General features: G+C 36.9%; 1 protein-coding gene and 1 pseudogene across 1 annotated transcript in view; both read left to right on the plus strand.

Annotated features, from left to right (window-relative positions):
* The window catches only part of LOC129017919 (EF-hand calcium-binding domain-containing protein 3), a 535,384-nt gene that overhangs the window by 80,361 nt on the left and 429,582 nt on the right, over positions 1–25,441 (plus strand). The window contains exons 21-25 of the mRNA XM_054458898.1: positions 1,321–1,470; positions 3,380–3,424; positions 6,517–6,660; positions 8,613–8,684; positions 21,104–21,247. Of these exons, the coding sequence (XP_054314873.1) occupies positions 1,321–1,470; positions 3,380–3,424; positions 6,517–6,660; positions 8,613–8,684; positions 21,104–21,247 (555 nt within the window). The remainder of the gene's footprint in view (positions 1–1,320; positions 1,471–3,379; positions 3,425–6,516; positions 6,661–8,612; positions 8,685–21,103; positions 21,248–25,441) is intronic.
* LOC129016810 (nuclear factor erythroid 2-related factor 3-like) lies at positions 15,310–17,555 on the plus strand (annotated as a pseudogene).

The raw sequence follows: 25,441 nt of genomic DNA on the forward strand, positions 1-25,441 counted from the left end.
TCTCCTGCCTCAGCCTCCTGAGTAGCTGGGATTACAGGCGCACACCACCATGCCTGGCTAATTTTTGTATTTTTAGTAGAGATGGTGTTTCACCATGTTGGTCATGCTGGTCTTGAACTCCTGACCTTGTGATCCGCCCGCCTCGGCCTCCCAAAGTGCTAGGATTACAGGCATGAACCACCGCGCCCGGCCAAATTTCAAAGCAATTTAAATGTCATTGTTGCTTTAAGTTTGTTGTTTATGTCTAGTTGTATTTATTGTGGTCAGAGAATGAGGTCTGTAATAGACGGTTTGATAGTTCCCTAGTTCATTAGAGACAGAATTCCCTCAACTTTTATATTTACTATTTAACAATCAAAATCAAAATTAGTTGGTTGCAGGGATAGGCTAGGTAAGGTACATTCACTCATTTCACTCTTTGTCTTGGAAGTCCTTATGACTTTTTGAAGTAGCTCATTCTATAATTTTCGACAGCTATAGAACTAGAACATTATTCCACATATTTGGTGGAAATTTCCTGGAACCATATTTAACATTTGGACTCTTCCTCCCATTAATAGCCTTCCAGAAATGTCAAGATAACTCACATGTTCTCTTTCCTTCCCACTAAATGAATCTTCTCTCTAGACTCAAATATCCCTTCAACTCTTCTTCACTGACCTGTTTTTGAAACTTCTTACCAATGACAAATGACTATATCATAGAACAAAATCCTGAGAGATGCCTTTTTAGAAATATACTTTGGAAATGTGAGCTTTTAACATTTTTTTAAATCAAGGGAGGTCAGTCATGGTCTTCTTAGTCCAAATGTTTGTTACTGTGCTAAACATAAGAGGCTATGATGATTCTCTAAAATGGGTGAAGTTAGCTGACAGGAACAAGGGATGCAGGGAAGGAAAGAGAAAAATTGGCATTTAGGAAGAGTTATGAGGAATGAAGGGGACTGTACTGAAATGGTGCGCTTATTAACAGAATAACTAGGGAAACTTTAGCATACTTTTTTTTGTCTGTAGCAGAATAGCTCACCTCAAACCCAGATATTTAACAAATCAATTTTAAGAATAAAGAAAAGGGTTATTTGTAACTATTAGAGCTACAAATAGAAAGCTATTGGAGTGGAGAAAACTATTGAAGTAGGGTTATAGAAAATTATCGGAGTGGAGAATGGACCACTCTAAATATTTAAATGGCCACATGTAACTGGTGACTGCCTTATTCGACAGTGTAGATCTCAAAGAGGCCATCAATTTTATTGTTATGCTCAAACAACTTAGATCCATGGACTGAATTACATGTTGTATGTGTATTCTCTGTTTGTAGCATTGAATGAGACTATCAATACATTGGACTCCATGAAAGAAAATTGTCAGTTTGACAAAGACAAAAATCCAGATGTACTTGAAAAAACTGATAGGCTTTCTTTTACTGATGACATACTTCAAGAAGTAATGGATGACTCCTTTGTTGAGGGTGAGTTGATTTGACAGACAACCGGCAGCTTGTATAAAACATTTCTTCTGAATTTTATTTAGTTTTTTGTTTTTTGTTTGTTTTTTGTTTTTTAATTTAGGGAGGTCAGCCGTGGGCTTTCTGGTCCAAATGTTTGATATTACTGTTCTTCTAAATTTTTATCCAAGGATTTTACCAAGTATTATTTAAGTCTTAATACTTGGCCCCTAAATCACACCATAAACTTGTTGGACACTTTACTGTAGACCATATTCAGGTCTATATGTTATATGTGCCCACAGAGATTTAGTCATTACAGTATCAAATTCCTGGGTGATCTGATGACCTGGATTGTAAAATTGGTCTCAGAGTATTTATATATTTGTTGCATGGCTTTGAAGAATAATTTTATTTTGAAGTTAATCCTTTTCCTTTTATGTGTTTTAGAGAGGTCTTAATGGTTTTGTAGCTTTCTGTTTTTGGATGAAAGGCCCTTTGAGAAGTACAAGGTATTGTTGAAAAATTAATGTTTATTTCTGTAGCCAATTGTAAGTGTTGAGTTGTTGTTTACTTTATTTACAAAGAATTTACCTGATCCATCTATATACCCTCAGCTTGGATGTACTGAGATGGAGTTTACCCCATATTTAGAAAGCCATTTCCTGCCTTTAAATTTAGCTTCAGCTAAAAAATGTAATCAGGCTGGGGGCAGTGGCTCATACCTATACTCCTAGCACTTTGGGAGGCCAAGGCGGGCAGATCACCTGAGGTCAGGAGTTTGAGAGCAATCTGACCAACATGGTAAAATCCTGTCTCTACTAAAAAAATACAAAAATTAGCTTGGCATGGTGGCCCGTGCCTGTAGTTGCAGCTACTTGGGAGGCTGAGGCACGAGAATGCTTGAACCCAGGAGGCGGAGGTTACAGTGAGCCAAGATCGTGTCATTGCACTCTAGTCTGGGCAACAGAGCAAGACTCCATCTCAAATAAATAAATAAATACAAAATAAAAAGTATAATCAAATCCCCCATTGTCCCCCACCTCACACCAGGGAATATTTGGCAATATCTAGAGACAGTGTTGGTTATCACAACTGATGGGAGAGGACTACTGGCATCTAGTGAATAGAGGCAAGGGTTGCTGCTAAACATCCTACAGTTTACAGGATAATACCCTTGCCCCCCCAATAATTATCTGGCCAAAAATATTAATAGTGCCTAGGTTCAGCAATCTTGTTTAGAGTTATCATATAAAATTGCCCAAACCTATTATTTTAAAAGTACTTTTTATAGGTTATTTGTTTTGTTTATCCTGCTTAAAACAAAAATACAAATTAAGGCAAATATAATTTATGTGTATTCTAACCTCTGTTTGTTTCAAGGTAATACCTGGGCTAGCTGTGAGTTATTCTAAACTCTACAATAGAGTCCATCTATGCAAATGGACAGATTTTATTTCTATGGTTTGTTCCTCAGATCTCTGCACCAACTTGCATCTCTGTAGGAAGTATGTGGAGTGAATGGGTATAACTGTAACTTGTTCTTAGGAAAAATTCTAGGACTAGATAGTAGATAGGTAGGTAAGAGATCAAAAGGACAATTTAGACTAATAATTAAGGATTTTATTGAATAGACCGGCTGGGGATTAACTTCTCCCCTTAGGGAGAAAGGAAGCATCTGTGACATTAGAAACTGCCACATTTAAGGAGTTGGTGGAAGATAACCATGAAGGAGCCCAAGAAGTAAGCAAAGAATGAGGAGAAAATGGATATTTTGGGAGCCAGGGAACAACTTTTGAGAAGAAGGGAATGGTTATCAATGATAAATGTTAGTGGGAAAAGAAGTATTCAATCTATCCATTGGTTTCCTTTCAAACAGGGTAAGATCAGGATGCCATTCCTCATTGTGTAATGTCTCTCTCTAAATTTGCAGATTTTAGGAAAGAGTCTTCAAATCTAAAATTACCAAAGGTAAACGGTGAGTAAGAACTTTGTATATGAGAAAATTTTCAATAATAAGAGATATTTTTTAGAATAATTGCCAAATACCGATGTATTTCTCATCTTTCCTGCCCGCTTCAGCCAGATTACTATTTTTCCACAATAGTAATCTGATCATGTTACCTCCCCCTATTTATAACTCTTCAAACATTTCCTGTTATTAGGATAAAAATTAAAATCCTCCATGCCCTATCTTTCTAGCGTTATTTTGTACCGTTATCCTTGCTTTCTGTACTTCAACTAAATTGGCTTTACTTTAGTTCCTTAGATACTCCCCTTTCCTCCCACTACAAGACTTTTGCATATTCTATTCCCTGGAATATTCTTCCCTGATCCTCTTTGCCTACTGTTGTAATCCGTTTTGTGTTGCTGTAACAGAATACCACAGACTGGATAATTTGTATATTAAAAAAAAAAACGAGGAGAGAGATTCATTTCTTACGGTTCTAGAGGCTGGGAAATCCAAGGTCAAGAGGCCCACATCTAGTGAGGGCCTTATTGCTGTGTCATACTATGGCAGAAGGCAGAAGGGCAAGAAAGTTTGAGAGAGCAAGAGAGCAAGAGGAGACTGAACTTACTTTCATAATAAGCCCACTCTTGCAATAACTAAATCACTGACATTAATCTATTCATGAGGGCAGAGCCTTTGTGACTTAGTCACCTCTTATTAGGCCTGACCTGTCAACACTGTTGCATTGGGGATTAAGTTTTCAGCACATAAACTTTGGGGGACACAATCAAACCACAGCATTCCATCCCTGGCCCTCAAAATTCATGCCCTTTTCATGTGCAAAATACACTCATTCCATCTTGGTAGCCCCAAAACTCTTAACTTGTTCCCGTGTCAACTCAAAAGTCCAAATTCCAGTCTCGTCTTAATCAGATGGGTGAGACTCAAGGCACAATTCTTCTTGAGGCAAATTCTCCTCCAGCAGTAAGCCTGTGAAGTTAGCAAGTTACATGCTTCCAAAACACACAGGCATAGGATAGACATATCCATTCCAAGAGGGAGAAATGAGTGAGAAGAAAGGGATAACTGGTCCCAAGTAAGTCCGAAACCAAAAAGAGAAAACATTAAGTCTGAAAGCTGGAGAGTAATCTCTTTTGACTCCATGAGTCAATTATAGAAAAGCCTATCATCAGCGGCTAGTATAGGTCAGAATTTTTTGTTTCCTTTGTTATATGCTCTTATTAAATTCTGTCCATTTCATAGCACTTATTTCATATTATAAATATCCATTTCTGTTTTCGATTATTTGATTAATATCTCTTCCTCCCACTTGCCTGGTATCATTGGGCCAAGGAATATGTCTCCACTTTGCTTACCATCATATCTCCAGGACCTAGCAGAGTCCTGGCTCTTTAATTACACTCTTAAGGTTAACTAATATTAACATCTGATACTTATGTAATATTTACTATGCTATTGTTCCAAATCTTTTGTTGTTAACTCATAATCGTGAATATTTATTGAATGAATGACTGAATAGATCTGTCTTCTTATTTCTTCAGACTCACCCTTTATCATTTCTGCATTTGTATTTATTCTGTAGTCATACTACTTAGCACAATTTAAATTGGCTCTATTTGCTTTTGCATTTATTTGCGTATACTGTTTCCTTTGGATACATTCCCTGACAGACAAACTGACATTTCCCCCCCAAACTCAGTTCAAATGTCATTTCTCACGCCATAAGACTTCCTTCCCAGAGTTCATCACTTTTTAAATCTAGGTTAGGTGAACCTTCTCAGTGCTTCCATAATTTTGTGTGTGTATTTTTCTCATATCACTTACTATATGATATATTATAATTTTGTTTATAGATATGACAGACTTAGTCTCCCTTATCAAGGAATTTACTTGAAACTCTTTGATACGAGGGACTGAATATTTTATTGTTGATCTTAGAAGCTGTAAAATAACTGTTAGTAGAATGAATGTAGGTCTAAGATGATATTATGGTGTTCTTTCCAAGTGATCTCCATGAAGGCTTAGATCTCCTGGTGTAATGCAACAATTTTCAGCATATGGAAACATAGACAACTTCATTTGGGGGTTGAGGGAGAAACTGATTGAGAAATGGTACAGATGAAAAATTAGGTTGGGTTTGGTGTCTCACGCCTGTAATCTCAGCACTTTGGGAGGCTGAGGCCGGTGGATCACTTGAGCTCAGGAGTTCAAGACCAGTCTGGCCAACATGGCGAAACCCTGTCTCTACTAAAAATATAGAAAAAATTCGCCATGTATGGTGGCACATGCCTGTAATCCCAGCTACTTGGGAGGCTGAGGCAGGAGAATGGCATGAACCAGGAAGCAGAGTTTGCAGTGAGCTGAGTTGGCAGCACTGCACTCCAGCCTGGGTGACAGAGTGAGACTCCATCTCAAAAACAAAAACAAAAACAAACAGACAAAAACCAGAAAAATTAAAAAGCACATAATGGTTATGTTTTATATTTTAAATTGGTGTGAGATCAACAGGACTGCCTCATTTGGTTATATGAGTTGTGCTTTGCACAAAGGTGCCTGTTGAGAGAGCATAAGTGGAGGCTGAAATGCAGTTCATACTCCAAGCCTTGAACCTCTGTGCTGGATTGCAGTTGCCTAGTGAAAGGTACCCTTTTTTGTAACTAATGCATAGAGAGGAGGTGCCTTTTCCCAATTCACACAAAAGCACAGTATGAACTATCTGAGGCCCTAGGGATCAAGAGCTTCAATCTCAAATTTTAGCCTTTGTTTACATCATCAGGTGGTAGAAATCTTTAGATCTACATGTACAGGGAGGCATGTAGCTCATTCAGTTTTTAATGGTTGAATGAATGAAGACAAAATCTTATTATAATACATGTCAGTAGCCCATCATATTATTCTCTTTGCCATAATGTTTTTTCGTTTCAAGTGCTGCTTGAGGGAAGTGGGCCATCAGTTACAAATAGAAAATATTGTGTTTCCTTTGGAGATATTTTGATTCAGATAAATATTTAATTTGAGGTTTACCTATGGTAGATTTTGGACAAATTATTTTGAATGTTTTTTACACCATAATATCTTGTGTACATTTATCTTTGTAGAGATTAAAGAAGCTGCTAACATCTTGTCACATGTTGATAATGGCAAGATTGGTATACCTGATTTGGAGCATGCCTTGAAATGTTTGAATGTTAATTTAACTGAGGAGGACTTCAAAGAAGCCCTTAACTGTTGTAATGTCAGTGGTGAGCATTTTTTTGGCCTGAGATTTTTTCATTTTTTTTCTACTTATGAAAAATAGTCTTAGAGTGTACCTATAAGGATAAGATGCTAATGGGAGTCATTTTTCTGTTGGAGGCTTAGGTTGATACAAATTAGAGCCAAACCACTCTACTAATTTAAATATTTATTGAATATATCTATTCATACTTATATGGATACTATATGTGCTTATTTAATTACCATTCATTACTTATAAGCATGGGTGGAAAAATACCATAAATTGTATAATAAAATAAAAACATGACAACAGCAGCATATTTTGATATGCAATCTTTTTCAGAGGAGATCCACTTTCATTTTTTTTTTTTTTTTACAGTACTTGCTCCATTTTGATTTTTAACCAAATAAAATATGGGTGGGCTCACTACATTTAAAAATAAGTTATTTAGTTTTAGTGATTGTTTTCAAGTAGTCCATATTTACCTTTGTTTTCTGTCTTTGACTTCATGTAATATGTACTTGATCTCCTTTCCTATACACATTTACTTTTAGGAAGTCAAATCATTTGGGAATACTTCTAGAAGCTGCTGAGTTCTGTTGGTTTTTGGTGAACTTTTATTTTGGGCTTATTTTAACCAATTTGTGTCTGGGAATCCTGTGAGTCCTAGGTTTAAGAATACCTCTCCAGTACAGTTTAGTTATTGATTTTGCCAGGTTCCCCAGATTGTTATTCACCTAGATCAATTTTTATGTTTTGACCTCAGTTTTCTCACATCATCAGAGTGGTATAAATTTAGACTTCACACCCACATGAGATGCATGCTGGGCCTTCAATTTCTCACAAGAGATTTTTTTTTTTTTCCACTGTGTCTCAGAATTGGGAAGATTTAGGCCTCCTTGTTTATTTGAGTCAATAAATATAATATTTTAATTTCTTTTTTAAAAAACCAGGATTGAAACTCTTTAAGCATTTCAGTTTTATTTGATATCTAAGTTCCTACTCTTATTTTTATGGGCTCAAATCTTTTTTTATGACTCTGTATGAGCATTTAAATCAAGCACCTAGCCATTTCTGGGTCTCGTCTCTATCCTAAAGATAGTTTTGGTGTTAGCACTCAATGCTTAACATTCTGGATCTCAGTTCCCAGTTAACTTTTTGTTATTTCCTTCATATGACTCAGTCACACATCCATGGAATGGTATATGTCATAGAGCATCTCTAGGGGTTTGTAGTGGGATGGTTTCTGTGCTACCCAAGTCTGCCATTTTGTTTAAACTCAAAGTCTCCTTAATATAATTATAGCCCTAGATTGTCTGCTGTGTCACATTATTGCACCTTACTTCACTTGTGACTGTGTATGTGTGTGTGTGTGCGTGTGCGTGTGTGTGTGTGTACACGTACATGTGCATGTATGTGTGTATTCTAATAACATTGTCTCCTCTGGCCTTAGACTGCATCAATTCAAATACAACCTCTAACATTTCCTGACTTTGTGACCTGGACAAGTTATTTAATTTCCATTTGCTTTCATCTTTCAAAAATAGGCATGCAGAACCTGGGAGGCGGAGCTTGCAGTGAGCAGAGATCGCGCCACTGCACTCCAGCCTGGGCAACAGAGCGAGACTTCATCTCAAAAAAAAAAAAAAAAAATAGGCATGCGAAGAGTATTATTATGAATTATAGAATTATTATGAAGATTACATGATTTAATATATGTAAAACACCATAAAAGGGTGCCTAGTATATATATAAGGAACTCAAAAATGTTAGCTATTGTTTGCTAGTAATATTATTAACTATTCACTGGGTGGTTTTAAAAAGTGTTAAAAGTTCTGTTGAAATAGTTTCAATCATTTGAGACAGAAAAGTGAGCTAGAGTGAAATTTTAGCTAACTATTGTAAATTGGTCTTTATTTCATGTGCCAATTCAGTATCAGGTTTTTAATGTCAGCATTTTTTACTTTGACCTTCCAGATAATATGGAGGTGGATTTAAAAGATTTCTTAATGAAAATGAAAGAAAGTCCACATTTCCAAAAGTCCAAGGGTAAGTGAATACTTCTTGTTCAAGAGAATGGCTAGAAAATAAATATTTAAAAATGACATTTAAAAATGACTATCTGGATTTCAAGTTTTTAATTTTTAGTCTCTCTAATTTTAAAAAGGATTTCAAGCCACTTATGATGTATAGTATAAATAATATAATAATATAAAAATAAGTGAAGAAAATTGGGCAAAGATATAATGAGGGGGAAAAAAAGGTAAGGTTAAAAAGATTAATATGTGCAAGGTCCTTTCTCAAAGGTAGTTAGGTTTTTCTTCAATGACTTCTGGATCTATGAATTAAATCATGTGTGGAATTGGATGAGGGACCACCAGTTTTTGTGACATCTTAAGTCATGCCTCTGGAGTTTTCAGATGTACACAACTGGACTGCCCATCTATTTCAGTTATAGAAATCCTAACTTCAGTTAATCAGTCCTTCTAAATCCCCACAGTATCAATCCCTGTATTATTCTTAATACCACACTGTCTATGTTGCCTAACCACATCATTTTGTCCCAGCTATTTAAAGACTTGCTTGGCCTCTGTCCCAGAGGTTCGTCTTATTCTTTTTGAAATTAGGGAGACCATTTCAACACCAACGTATTTTCCTATCTCCCAAGTCTGCAGAGAACACCTACCAAAGAACTCTTCATGGATGCAGATACCCTTATCAATGGCGTATTTCTAAATGCTTTGGTGAAACAAATGTCTTTGTATCACATTTTTTACATTTTAATATCTCTAAAATTGGATGCCTTATAGTATTTTTAATCAGATGTAGCTTTTAAAATTGAGACATAATTCATATACCATAAATTTCACCCTTTTAAAGTGTACCATTCAGTGATTTTTAGTATATTCAGAAAGTTGTGCAAGCATCACCACTTTCTAATTCCAAAACATTTTCATGACGCTGAAAGAAACTCTGTACCTGTTAGCAGTTATTCTCCATTCCCACCTCTCTCCAACTACTGACAACCATGAATCTACTTTCTGTCTGTATGAATTTGCCTATTTTGAACATTTCATATAAATGTAATCATATTGTATTTTTTTGTGTCTTCTTTTATACAGCATATGCTTTCTTCCTCTTTTTTTCAACTTTTATTTTAGATTCAGGGGGTACATGTGCAGGCTTGTTACCTGGGTATATTGTGTGATGCTAAAGTTTGGGATATGAATGATCCCATCACCCAGGTACTGAGGATAGTATGCAATAGTTAGTTTTACAACCCTTTCCCCTTCTCCCCCTCCCCTCCTCTGGTAGTCCCCACTTTCAATTGTTGCCATCTTTCTGTTCATGAGTACCCAATGTTTAGCTCACACTTACAAGTGAGAGCATGCAGTATTTGGTTTTCTGTTTCTGTGTTAATGCACTTAGGATAATGGCCCCCAGCTACATCCATGCTGATAGCATGTGTTTTCAAAGTTCATTTATATTATAGCATGAATTAGTACAATTGACTCTTGAACAATGTGGGAGTTAGGGGCACCTTCTAGATAATATGGAGTTGGATTTAAAAGATTGCTTAATGAAATGAAAGAAAGTCCACATTTCCAAAAGTCCAAGGGTAAGTGGATACTTTTGCTTCAAGAGACTGGCTGGAAAACAAGTGGCTACACTGTCAAAAATTCATGTATAATTTCAGACTCCCCCGAAACTTAATTACTAATAGACTACTGTTGAGTGGAAGCCTTATCAATAACATAAATGATTGATTAACACATATCTTTACGGCATATTTATATAATACTGTTTCTTACAATAACACGGCTAGAGAAAAGAAAATATTGTTAATAAAATCATAAGGAAGACAGAATATGTTGATTCTTCATTAAGTGTAAGTGGATCATCATCTCATCCTCATCATCTTCAAGTTGAGTAGGAAGAGGAGTTGGTTTGCTATCTCAGGAGTGGGAGAGATGGAAGAGGTGGAGGCGGTGGAAGAGGAGGCAGAAGAGGCAAGGACACTTGGTTTAACTTTATGGAAATACATCATAATTTCTTATCTGACATTATTGGCTTTTCATTTCTCTAAGAATGTTTCTCTATGATACCAGTCTTTCACTGTTTGCTTTAGTTTCAGTGTCCATATCATAGAAGGGTCCATGTCATAAAATAAGTCAAAGCAGTCATGAATAATTGGAACTCTTCTACCAGATTGTCTAATGTCAATTTGTTTCCTTGCATTGCTTCTTCTATGTCTTCTTCCTTATCATCTGGCACTGGTTTGGAAGCATTCATCCCTATCAGGTCATCTTCAGTTAATTCCTCTGGTGTGATGTATATTAACTCTTGAATTTCTCCCAATAGTCATATCTTGAAACTTTTCACCCTTCACCATTTTTTTTCTCGCCATTTCCACAATCTCTTTCATGATCTCCTTGTTTAGCTCTGTTATAAGTCCTGTGCAGTCATGCACAACATCTGGACACAGCTTTCTCCAGCAGGAGTTTATTGTTTGGGGCTTGATGTGGCATCCTACTGAAGCCTTTCATGTTCTCTCTGTCAAGGTTTTCTTCCACAGTGTTGACAATTCTTTCCATAGAGTACCATGTGTAATGAGCCTTTAAAGGTTCTTATGACCCCCTAATGTAAAGGCTGATATCATATTTGGAGCCAAGTAGACCACTTCAATGCCTTTGGTATTGAATTCATAGAGTTTGGGTGGCCAGAGGCATTGTCCAATCTCAAAAGAACTTTAAAAGGCAGTCTCTTCCTTGCTTCAGGGACAAAGCATTGATGGAACCAATCTAGAAAAAGAATTCTGGTTTTCCAAACCTTCTTGTTATACAATCTAAAGATGGCAGCAGGAGTTTATCTTTTCCCTTCAAGGCTTGAGGGTTAGCAGCTTTATGGATAAGGGCAGTCCTGATTTTAAACCTAACTGCATTTGCACAAAAGATTAGAGCTAGCTTACCCTTCTTAAATCCTGGTGCTTGCTTCTCTTCCCTACTAATAAATGTCCTTTTTGGCATTATTTTCCAGAATAGGGCACTTTTGTCTGCATTAAAAACTTGTTCTGGGATACATACTTTCTCCTCAATGATTTTCTGGAGACATGTATATTCAAATGCTTTGCCCATTTTAAAATCAGGCTTTTTATTGTTGAGTTGTAAGAGTTATTCATATATTCTGGACATTAGACCTTTATCAGGTAGATAATTGCAAATATTTTTTCACATTTTGTTAGTTGTCTTTTTTCTTTTCTGATGTCCTTTGAAGCATAAATGATTTTGAATTTGGTAAAGTTCAATTTATATTTTATTTTGTTGCTTCTTTTGATGTCATAAAGATAATCCGAACTCCTGAAGGTTTACACCAAAGTTTTCTTCTAGTTTTAGCTCTTTTATTTGAATCCTTAATAATTAGAGTTAATTTTTGTATGTGGTGTGAGATGACAGTCCATTTTTATCTTTTTTGGTCCAGATATTCAGTTGTCCTAACATCAGTTTTTGAAAACATTGTTCTTTCTCCACTGAATGATTTTGGTACCCTTAGAGAAAATCAATTGATCATAGATGTATGGGTTTATTTCTGGACTCTCAATTCTATTCCTTTTATATTTATTCTATCCTTATATCAATATCACATACTTTTGATTGCTATAACTTTGTTTAAAGTAATAACCTAAACAGTAATTTTTAACCAGAGCAGGGTAACTAGAATTACCCGTAAAGCTGGTTCACCTGGTTCTATCTGTATATGATGAAGTAGCTTGTATTTTATAGAATAACTATAAAATCTAGTAAAAGTTAAGCAACATAAGCAATCACCACAACTGTTTAACGGCAACGGGCAGTAACCAAGCCTGTCAGCATTTGTGGGGCCATAGGATAAACACAAAGAAAACCACATTTAAGAACATGAGAGTAAAATGGCTGAAAACCAACTACAAAAAGAAAATCTTAAAAGCCACCAGTGAAAAGTTATACATTATTTTCTAAGGAGCAAAAAAATACTGATGGCTGGGTGTGGTGACTTATGCCTATAAGCACTTTGGGAGGCCATGGGGGGAGGATCGTTTGAGGCCAGGAATTTGAGACCAGCCTGGGCAACATGGCAAGACCCTGTCCCTACAAAAATTTTAAAAATAAGCCAGGTGTGATGGCACATGACTGTAGTCCCAGCTACTCAGGAAGACAGGAGGATTGCTTGAGCCCAGGAGTTCAAGGCCACAGTGAGCTGTGATCACGGGGCCGCACTCCAGCCTGTGTAACAGAGCGAGATCCCATCTCTAAATAATGATGATGATAATAATAATAATAATAAATATTTGTAGCTTTCTTTACAAAAAATGTTTACAAAATTATCATTGAAGGAGCCTAGCTTAGTTCATGAGTCAATAGTTTATTGGTTATTACTGTTCAGGAGTTACACTGCTGGTGAAATGCACCTGTCTTTCAGAATGCTGTGGTCCATCTCTGATGAATGCCAGAGACAATGGAATAACATTGAATACTAAACTTTTTTAAAAGGCTGTGAACATTGTATTCTATATTAAAGTATCTTTTAAAAATGAAATAATATTTTAAGAAAAAACAGAAAGTTCACTACCAAGAGATCTACATATAAGAAACGTTACCAATATCAGGAATGAAAAAAGGGACATCACTACAGAGTACACAGACATAAAAAAGATACTAAGAGGATCTTATACTTTTATACCAATGCATTTGAAAATTTTAATGAAAAGAATGAATTCCTTGAAAAACTCAACTTAACAAAAGTAGCTGAAGAATAATTAGAAAATCTGAAGAGTAACTCCAGGTTCAGATGGCTTCATTGGTAAGTTATTTTAAAATTTAAGAAGGATATAGTATCACTCTTATATAAACTCAGAGTTTAGAAGCAGGAAGAACATTTCCAACCTATTTTATGAGGCCTATGTAATCTTCATGTAAAAACCTTACATGGGCACCAAATTATAATTCAGTCCCCATCATGACCACAAACGGGAAAAGCTTTAATAAAATAGGATCAAATGAAATCTAGTGATATATAAAAAGGAAAGATATATCACAAGTTGAATTAGTTTTAGGAGTGCAATATTAGTATTAACAAAAATAAAAATGTAATTCTTCATATTACAAAATAAAGGAGGAAGAAAAATCATCTTAATAGATGTAGAAAACATATTTGATCAAATTCAACACCCTTTCATGTTAAGGGGTACTTACAGAAACCTACAACAATCATGTTTAAAGGAAAATTTTAAATTCTTGCTCACAGAGATTAGGAATGAGACAAGAATGTCTACTATCATCACTTCTGTTCAACAGTGTACTGGAAGTCCTAGCCAGTATCACAGGCAAAACAGAATAAGAAAGATAAGGATTAAAAGGGAAGAAATAGAATTTCCATTACTCATTGACAATATAATTAATAGGTAGAAAAAATATGAATCTATACACTGGTTATTATATTATTGTATTTCAGTTAATGAGCAAATTTATCAGAGCTGCTTGACACATGATCAATTTAAAATTACAATTCTATGTTCAAAAATTGTATTTCTGTATTTTGCCACAAACAATTATAAAATGAAAATAAAGATATGATTTGCAATGGTACAAAAAAGCAAATATTTAGGAGTAACTAGTGAAACAAGTTTATAATTTTTAAACAGAAAACTACAAAACAATTTTGACAAAATTTAAAGAAAAACCTAAATAAATGGAGAGATATATTATGTTTTGTAGTTTCAATATGCTTTTAGTTCTCACCAATTTGAGCTATATGCAATCCCAATCAAAAGTCTAGCATAATTTTATACAAACTGACAATCTGATTTTAAATATGAGAATAAATGCAAAGGGCCAAAATAGCCTGGGCAAAGTTGAAGAAGACAAAGTTGTAAAACTCACGTTACTTTACATCAAGATTTGTAACAAAGTTATAAAGTTACAATAAAGGTACCACTGCAATGGAGCAAGGAAAGGATGGCCTTTTAAATAAATGATGTTATTTCAATTGAATATTCATTTATTAAAAAGTTAATCTTGGTGCCTTCTTTATAGCATTCACAAAATATGTATCATTTTGCTTAAAATGATATTACCAGGACAAATAGCAGAATGTGAATGGGTTTGAGAATTAGATGACATTATTACATTGTATCAATGTAATAATTTCCTAATTTTTATGATTGTATTGTTATTATGTAAGAGAACGTTCTCATTGGAGAAAATACACAATAATATAGTTAATGGTGAAGGGGCATTTTGTTGGCTATTTACAGTAAGATATTTCAGATAAAAAAATTTTGTACTGTACTTGCAATTTTTCTGAGGGTTTGAGATTGTTTAAAAATAAAAAAGTTGAGGGGGCGTGTTCCCGTCGGCTGCGCCCGCGGCCCGGGGCGGAGCTTGGCCACCGCGCCGGGCTGCGGGCGGCCGGGCGAACGGGCTTGGCGCGCAGGGGGCTCATTTTTCGCGTCTCCCGATCCCCGGCCGTGCCAGGCACGGTGCCGGCTGCCGAGGGAACGCCTTTGTGCCCGGTCCTGGGAAACCGCGACGGCCGCCGCGCGCCCCGGTCCATTGTTTCGCTTCTCTGGGTTCCAGGTAGGTGCGGGCGGCGCGCGGGGTCCGCACGAAGTGTCACCCCGGCGGCTGGGGCGCCGGGACCCGCGGGCGCCGCCAGGGGCGTTCCCGGGCGCGTGGCGGCGGTGAAGTACCTGAAACGGTGGTGGTCGGCCGGCGGCGGCCTCCTGCACCTCACCCTCCTGCACCTCACCCTCCTGCTGAGCTTGGCTGGGTTCCGGGTAGACCTAGACCTTTACCTGCTACTGCCGCCGCCCACCCTGCTCCGGGACGAGCTGCTGTTCCTGGGCAGCCCGGCCAGCTCCGTCTACGCGCTCAGCCCCTTCTCGGCCTCGGGAGGGAGGGGGCGCGCGGGCCAGTTGCACCCCAAGGGCCGGGAGCTGGACTCTGCCGCGCCGCCCGAGGGCCCGCTGCTCCGGGAGGTGCGCGCTCGGGGTCCCCTTCATCCCTCTCACCCGGGTGGATGCGTGGCTGGTGCACAGCGTGGCTGCCAGGAGCGCGGACTAGGCCCACGGGCTGCTCGGCGCCGCCGCCGCCTCGTCCACCGCAGGAGCCGGCGCCAGCGTGGACGGCGGCAGCCAGGCTGTGCAGGGGGGCTGCGGTGACTCCCGAGCGGCTCAGAGTGGCCCCTTGGACGCCAGGGAAGAGGAGAAGGCACCCGCGGAACCGACGGCTCAGGTGCCGGACGCTGGCGGATGTGCGAGCGAGGAGAACGAGGTACTAAGAAAAGAGCACGAAGCTGTGGATCATAGTTCCCAGCGTGAGGAAAATGAAGAAAGGGTGTCAGCCCAGAAGGAGAACTCACTTCAGCAGAATAATGATGATGAAAACAAAATAGCAGAGGAACCTGATTGGGAGGCAGAAAAGACCACTGAATCTAGAAATGAGAGACATCTGAATGGGACAGATACTTATTTCTCTCTGGAAGACTTATTCCTGTTGCTTTCATCACAGCCTGAAAATTCACGGAGGGCATCTCATTGAGAGATATTCCTCTTCCAGGCAGTATCAGTGATGGCATGAATTCTTCAGCACATTATCACGTAAACTTCAGCCAGGCTATAAGTCAGGATGTGAATCTTCATGAGGCCATCTTGCTTTGTCCCAACTATACATTTAGAAGAGATCCAATAGCAAGGACTTCACAGTCACAAGAACCATTTCTGCAGTTAAATTCTCATACCACCAATCCTGAGCAAACCCTTCCTGGAACTAATTTGACAGGATTTCTTTCACCGGTTGACAATCTTATGCGGAATCCAACAAGCCAAGACCTACTGTATGACCTTGACGTAAATATATTTGATGAGATAAACTTAATGTCATTGGCCACAGAAGACGACTTTGATCCAATCGATGTTTCTCAGCTTTTTGATAACCAGATTCTGATTCTGACCTTTCTTTAGATTCAAGTCACAATAGTACCTCTGTCATCAAGTCTAATTCCTCTCACTCTGTGTGTGATGAAGGTGCTATAGGTTATTGTACTGACCATGAATCTAAGTTCCCATCATGACTTAGAAGGTGCTGTAGGTGGCTACTACCCAGAACCCAGTAAGCTTTGTCACTTGGATCAGAATGATTCTGGTTTCCATGGGCATCTTACATTTCAACACATATTTCATAACCACACTTACCACTTGCAGCAAGTGCACCAGAATCTACTTCTGAACCTTTTTCGTGGCCTGGGAAGTCACAGAAGATCAGGAGTAGGTACCTTGAAGACACAGAAACTTGAGCCGTGATGAACGGCGTGCTAAAGCTTTGCATATCCCTTTTTTCTGTAGATGAAATTGTCGTTATGCCTGTTGATTCTTTCAATAGCATGTTAAGTAGGTACTATCTGACAGACCTACAAGTCTCACTTATCCGTGATATCAGACGAAGAGGGAAAAATAAAGTTGCTGTGCAGAACTATCGTAAACGCAAATTGGACATAATTTTGAATCTAGAAGATGATGTATGTAACTTGCAAGCAAAGAAGGAAACTCTTAGAGCGAGCACAATGTATCAAAGCTATTAACATAATGAAACAGAAACTGCATGACCTTTATCATGATATTTTTAGTAGATTAAGAGATGACCAAGGTAGGCCAGTCAATCCAAACCACTATGCTCTTCAGTGTACTCATGATGGAAGTATGTTGATAGTACCCAAAGAACTGGTGGCCTCAGGCCACAAAAAGGAAACCCAAAAGGGAAAGAGAAAGTGAGAAGAAACTGAAGATGGACTCTATTACGTGAAGTAGTAATGTTCAGAAACTGATTATTTGGATCAGAAACCATTGAAACTGCTTCAAGAATTATATCTTTAAGTACTGCTACTTGAATAACTGTTAAGGCTCTGTTTTGAAGCTCACATGGATAAATGTTTAGGGCTTCAAGATCACACTTGTGGGAAATCTGGGGGAGCCATAACTTTTCATGAAATGCATTGTATACAAAATTCATAGTTATGTCCAAAGAATAGGTGAACGTGAAAACCCAGTAAGACTTTCCATCTTGGCAGCCATCCTTTTTAAGAGTAAGTCAGTTAACTTCAAAAAGAGCAAACACTGGGGATCAAATTATTTTAAGAGGTATTTCAGTTTCAAATGCAAAATAGCCTTATTTTCATTTAGTTTGTTAGCACTATAGTGAGCTTTTCAAACACTATTTTAATCTTTATATTTAACTTGTAAATTTTGCTTTCTATGGAAATAAATTTTGTATTTGTATTAAAAATAAACTTTTCTCTTTTATACAGAAAAAAATAAAAAAAAGTTAAAGAATTTTTTTAAAAGGGTTGCCAATTGGCGATGCATATGTGGAAAATAACATTGTAGTTAAATTTTAGGTACCTGGATTTTGTTAGGTAATTTCACTTCTTTGGATTTTAGATTCGTTTTCCACATGAGTGGTTTGGTCTCAAAAGTCTCTGAGTTCAGTGATGCAAATTGAATTTTTTGCCTTAAATATTTCACATTTTAAAAAGTTGTATAGTTTACTATCATAAGAACTTAATGGATAAATAACCTTATTATATAATGTGGATTACTATAGAAATTACTGGCCCTGGAAAATTAGATATATTCTCTTATTCTCAGTTTTCTTTTCTTCAAAATAAGGATAGTAATGCCTATATCATATGATAGTTGTAAGAATTAAGTAAGAGCATTTCCCTGTAGTAGCTACTGATTAAAAAGTTACAAAGTCAAGAGATGCAAAATGTAAATATATCACGTTTTTATTAAATTGATAGACTTCCTTTTCCAAAATACAGTGCTGTAAATTGAATTTTATGCCTCCTATATATTACATGTTGAAAAATTGAGTAGGCTCAGAATTAGAACACAATTGGCAAATAACTTTGTTATATGGCATAGGTTACCATAGTAATTACTGTCTGGGTGATACTGGAAAAATAATGTAAGTTTTTTTTATTATCCTTTTCTTCTTTAGAATATCAGTGGAATTTGAAACACATTTTGCTTTTATATCCAGGCATTGGAATCCTTTTCATTCAAATGGCATAGTTGGGTCCATTTTGTGTGCTAGCTTCTTTAGGATCCAATCTTCATAGTGTTAATTCCTTTTTTTAAAGAAGAGAACCTTAATGCTCCAAAGGATATAAGGCTAATAATGCTTCTATAGAAGTTGTAAGAATTGAGACCATGCCTCTATATTAGGTAGATTACAAAGTTATAGACTCAAGTGTGTGAAAATGTAATTATATCACAGGTTTTGGTTAAATCAGTAGTCAGTGTTTAATTAGTAGTATTATGACTATCCAAATTAGCTCATTGATGAGTCAGTAGTCATCCCATTACCTCCATGTCTCTTTGCATGTGCAATCTCTCCCCTCTCCTTTCTTCTGGAATTAACAATTATCTTTTAAAAAAACTTACATGTTTTCCAATAGACCTATTACTTTTTCCCGTGTTTCAGACAAAAAATTTTTGTATGGTACTCGCAACTTTTCTGAGAATTTGAGATTGTTTAGAAATAAAAAAAATGTTTAAAAGCTTTAAAAAAGGGTTGCAAATTGGTGGTGTGTGTATATGAAAAACAACATTGTAGTCATATTTTAGGTACCTGGATTTTTTTTTTCCTACGATCGGTTGTATGATGTTGCATAGGTAATTTCACTTCTCGGACTTTTAACATTTCTGACACAGCCATGTTTGAAATGTTAGTCAAACATTGAGTATGATTTTTGAAATCATAATAAAACATGTTTGAATATTAACATTTTCAAAATACTCAAACACAGTTTTATGTACTTTAGATGCTCTGATTTGGATTGTTTCTCCCCTACACCCGCTAAACAGCTGTCATCCCAGGATTTCTCTTTAGTAGTGTTCTATGGCTCACATGTTTCCTGAATCCCTGTCATGATTTACTCGTTTATTTTACTGAAGCACATTTTGCATTAGGTTCCAAAGTAAAACAGCATGGGAGATATAATTTTTGAGTCTTTGAATGCTTCCCAATATCCATATTTTACCTTTATCGTCTTTGATTATTTGGCCAGGTATTAAATGTTAAGTCTCTAACATAGTGCTTATCATGTTATCATAACAAAGTTACCGTAATTAAGACAGTGTGGTATTGATACAAAAACCAATAGAGTAGAATACAGAGTCCAGAAAGAGATCTACACATAATATGCCCATCTCCTTTACAACAAAGGTACCACTTCAATGGAGCAAGGAAAGGATGGCCTTTTAAATAAATGACGTTATTTCAATTGAATATTCATTTATTAAAAAGTTAATCTTGGTGCCTTCTTTATAGCATTCACAAAATATGTATCATTTTGCTAAAAATGGTATTACCAGGACAAATAGCAGAATGTGAGTGGGTGTGAGAATTAGATGACATTATTACATTATATCAATGTAATAATTTCCTAATTTTTATGATTATATTGTTATTATGTAAGAGAATGTTCTCATTGGAGAAAAAGCACAATAATATAGTTAATGGTGAGGGGACATTTTGTTGGCTATTTACATTCAGATATTTCAGATAAAAAAATTTTGTTTAGAAACAAAATAGATAGATATAAGGTAGTTGCCTTATAAATGGAAGATAGTATTATTGTTGGATCACATTGGAGCGTGGTTTGTCCTCTTACATCCAGCAAGCTATACCTTCTGTTTCACCTATAAATTATTTTATTTATACAACATTCTCAACTGGGGCCAGTTTGACTAAGAACTGGAAGAAGAAGCTACCCATGTCAACAAAGGGCTGAAGTAATTATTTTTCACAATATTAATATCCAGTGAATTTCTTAGAAAAAAATTATATGTATAGGTTATTCATCAGTTTAATCATTTTAAGGTAACATAACTTTAAGTTAAATAATGAAAGATAATTTTGATTTAAAGCTTATTAGTAATGCTTCACAATGATTTCAGGGCCACATGTGAAGTAATATGTGGCTCAAGGGATAAAGGTTGACTACCTATATGTTTCTACTTGAAAGGCACAGTGGTTAAGAGGATGGGCTTTGGAACTATAGGGTCTGTACTTAAATCCTGTCCCTACCACTTGCTGCCAATGTATTATTTAGTAAATCACTTAATCTTGCTAACCTCAATGTTTTCATCTAAAAATCAGGGATGAAAATGCCTGTTTTGGGATTATTATAAGGACATTTGTAATTTGGTAAAGTGAGATTGCTTAAAACAGTGTCTAGCACTTAGCAAGTGCCCTGTGACTGTTAGCTATTATAATACACTCTGGTTTTTAAAACTATACAAATAGTTCCATGTAAAATTCTAGAATCAGATCTTCATATCTTATGCAACCTGAGGCTATTAAGTGATAACTAAAAACATATGCTCTATTTCTGCTGTTGAAACATTTGCTTTTGCTCTCCTTTTGCAGCTACACAGATACTCTTAGCTACTACCCAAATTCTCCAGAATGATCTAGTTGATGTCTCTGACCTCAAGACATTATTGATGGACAAGGACCTTCATACAGCTAATGCTATGCTTACTGTAATGTTAAGACATGTACCTGAACATGGTTAGTAGTTCAATGCGTCTATCTTATAAGGACCATCCTCTACCAGAGTGGTGGAAGGTCTGTGGATAGGACACGCAGGGATGGAGGGTATCCTGTGGAAGCTGAGGTGGGATGACTCCTGGACACTGGTACTGCCCCTACAGGTGTGCCAACCCTGAGCTTCATGGGGCCAAACAAATGGGGAAGTCAGAGCTCATCTTATCCCTGTGTGAGTCCACTGATGGTACCTAGGAGGTGAGATTATTTTGTGAACTGACTGACATGGGCAGTGGTCAATCAGAATGCCATCCATAGAGTAAAACAGGGTCCTGGAGGCCCTTTTGGTTTTTGGAAGGTAAATTATGGTGATATCCAGGGATACCAGGGGGTGTTGCACATAGTGGTGGCTCAGGGCAGCAGATATTTATAAATATAAAAAATAATTTTACTATTTTAATGACAGGTATAGCTGAATATTATCCATTATGGTTCTTAAAATGAGTTGGGGAGAATTTTTTTTTTGTTTTTTAAAAGAGGCTTTTTTCTTCCTTGAATGTTGAGTAGAATTCATAGGTGAAGCCATGTGGGCCAAGAGTTCTTTTTGTGAAAGGCTTTGGATTATTTATTTAATGTCTGTAAATGAATAGGATTAACAAGGTATTCTATTTTCTTTTTTTTTTTTTAATCTTAGCAAAGGTTTATTTTGTGAATGTAATTAAAGAAAAGTAGACACCTTGAGGCACTGTTATTATAAGCAAAAATTATGACAATCACTTTGGAAGATTTGGTAATATACATCAAAATTAAAAATAAAAATCTTTGACCCAGTAAAAATTCTACTCATTAGAAGTCACCCTTCCTTCAGACAACCGTGTGTGTGTGTGTGTGTGTGTGTATATATATATACATATTTAGATGTATATTTACATATTTATATATCTATATCTATATCTATCTATGTCTGTCTATCTTGCTTTATTTCTATCTTTCTATCTATGTATTAGAGGCATAAGTACAGGAAGAAATTAATGACCATCAGTGAGAAGTTGGTAAAACATACTGAGATGCATTACTTAGATGAAATGCTAAGCAATTTTTCTTAAAATGAGGTAGATTTATATGTGCTAATTAGGAAATACTTCTTTTTTTTATTATTATACTTTAAGTTTTAGGGTACATGTGCACAATGTGCAGGTTAGTTACATATGTATACATGTGTCATGCTGGTGTGCTGCACCCATTTACTCGTCATCTAGCATTAGGTATATCTCCTAATGCTATCCCTCCCCCCTCCCCCCACCCCACAAGAGTCCCCAGAGTGTGATGTTCCCCTTCCTGTGTCCATGTGTTCTCATTGTTCAATTCCCACCTATGAGTGAGAACATGTGGTATTTGGTTTTTTGTCCTTGTGATAGTTTACTGAGAATGATGATTTCCAATTTCATCCATGTCCCTACAAAGGACATGAACTCATCATTTTTTATGGCTGCATAGTATTCCATGGTGTATATGTGCCACATTTTCTTTATCCAGTCTATCATTGTTGGACATTTGGGTTGGTTCCAAGTCTTTGCTATTGTGAATAGTGCCGCAATAAACATACCTGTGCATGTGTCTTTATAGGAGCATGATTTATAGTCTTTTGGGTATATACCCAGTAATGGGATGGCTGGGTCAAATGGTATTTCTAGTTTGAGCTCCCCGAGGAATCGCCACACTGACTTCCACAATGGTTGAACTAGTTTACAGTCCCACCAACAGTGTAAAACTGTTCCTATTTCTCCACATCCTCTCCAGCACCTGTTGTTTCCTGACTTCTTAATGATTGCCATTCTAACTGGTGTGAGATGGTATCTCATTGTGGTTTTGATTTGCATTTCTCTGATGGCCAGTGATGGTGAGCATTTTTTCCTTTGTTTTTTGGCTGCATAAGTGTCTTCTTTTGAGAAGTGTCTGCTCATGTCCTTCGCCCACTTTTTGATGGGGTTGTTTGTTTTTTTCTTGTAAATTTGTTGGAGTTCATTGTAGATTTTGGATATTAGCCCTTTGTCAGATGAGTAGGTTGTGAAAATTTTCTCCCATTTTATAGGTTGCCTGTTCACTCTGATGGTAGTTTCTTTTGCTGTGCAGAAGCTCTTGAGTTTAATTAGATCCCATTTGTCAATTTTGGCTTTTGTTGCCATTGCTTTTGGTGTTTTAGTTATGAAGTCCTTGCCCATGCCTATGTCCTGAATGGTAATGCCTAGGTTTTCTTCTAGGGTTTTTATGGTTTTAGGACTAACATTTAAGTCTTTAATCCATGTTGAATTAATTTTTGTATAAGGTGTAAGGAAGGGATCCAATTTCAGCTTTCTACATATGGCTATCCAGTTTTCTCAGCACCATTTATTAAATAGGGAATCCTTTCCCCATTGCTTCTTTTTCTCAGGTTTGTCAAAGATCAGGTAGTTGTAGGTATGTGGCATTATTTCAGGGGGCTCTGTTCTGTTCCATTGATCTATATCTCTGTTTTGGTACCAGTACCATGCTGTTTTGGTTACTGTAGCCTTGTAGTATAATTTGAAGTCAGGTAGTGTGATGCCTCCAGCTTTGTTCTTTTGGCTTAGGATTGACTTGGCGATGCGGGCTCTTTTTTGGTTCCATATGAACTTTAAAGTAGTTTTTTCCAATTCTGTGAAGAAAGTCATTGGTAGCTTGATGGGGATGGCATTGAATCTATAAATTACCTTGGGCAGTATGGCCATTTTCACGATATTGATTCTTCCTACCCATGAGCATGGAATGTTCTTCCATTTGTTTGTATCCTCTTTTATTTCCTTGAGCAGTGGTTTGTAGTTCTCCTTGAAGAGGTCCTTCACATCCCTTGTAAGTTGGATTCCTAGGTATTTTATTCTCTTTGAAACAATTGGGAATGGGAGTTCACTCATGATTTGGCTCTCTGTTTCTCTGTTATTGGTGTATAAGAATGCTTGTGATTTTTGCACATTGATTTTGCATCCTGAGACTTTGCTGAAGTTGCTTATCAGCTTAAGGAGATTTTGGGCTGAGACAATGGGGTTTTCTAGATATACAATCATGTCATCTGCAAACAGGGACAATTTGACTTCCTCTTTTCCTAATTGAATACCCTTGATTTCCTTCTCCTGCCTAATTGCCCTGGCCAGAACTTCCAACACTATGTTGAATAGGAGTGTTGAGAGAGGGCATCCCTGTCTTGTGCCAGTTTTCAAAGGGAATGCTTCCAGTTTTTCCCATTCAGTATGATATTGGCTGTGGGTTTGTCATAGATAGCTCTTATTATTTTGAGATACGTCCCATCAATACCTAATTTATTGAGAGTTTTTAGCAGGAAGCATTGTTGAATTTTGTCAAAGGCCTTTTCTGCATCTATTGAGATAATCATGTGGTTTTTGTCTTTGGTTCTGTTTATATGCTGGATTACATTTATTGATTTGCGTATATTGAACCAGCGTTGCATCCCAGGGATGAAGCCCACTTGATCATGGTGGATAAGCTTTTTGATGTGCTGCTGGATTTGGTTTGCCAGTATTTTATTGAGGATTTTTGCATCAATGTTCATCAGGGATATTGGTCTAAAATTCTCTTTTTTAGTTGTGTCTCTGCCCGGCTTTGGTATCAGGATGATGCTGGCCGCATAAAATGAGTTAGGGAGGATTCCCTCTTTTTCTATTGATTGGAATAGTTTCAGAAGGAATGGTACCAGTTCCTCCTTGTACCTCTGGTAGAATTCGGCTGTGAATCCATCTGGTCCTGGACTCTTTTTGGTTGGTAAACTATTGATTAGTGCCACAATTTCAGAGCCTGTTATTGGTCTTTTCAGAGATTCAACTTCTTCCTGGTTTAGTCTTGGGAGGGTGTATGTGTCGAGGAATTTATCCATTTCTTCTAGATTTTCTAGTTTATTTGCGTAGAGGTGTTTGTAGTATTCTCTGATGGTAGTTTGTATTTCTGTGGGATCGGTGGTGACATCCCCTTTATCATTTTTTATTGCGTCTATTTGATTCTTCTCTCTTTTCTTCTTTATTAGTCTCGCTAGCGGTCTATCAGTTTTGTTGATCCTTTCAAAAAACCAGCTCCAGGGTTTATTAATTTTTTGAAGGGTTTTTTGTGTCTCTATTTCCTTCAATTCTGCTCTGATTTTAGTTATTTCTTGCGTTCTGCTGGCTTTTGAATATGTTTGCTCTTCCTTTTCTA

Source organism: Pongo pygmaeus, chromosome 19 (genome assembly GCF_028885625.2).
Source record: "Pongo pygmaeus isolate AG05252 chromosome 19, NHGRI_mPonPyg2-v2.0_pri, whole genome shotgun sequence".
Classification (NCBI taxonomy): Eukaryota; Metazoa; Chordata; class Mammalia; order Primates; family Hominidae; genus Pongo; species Pongo pygmaeus.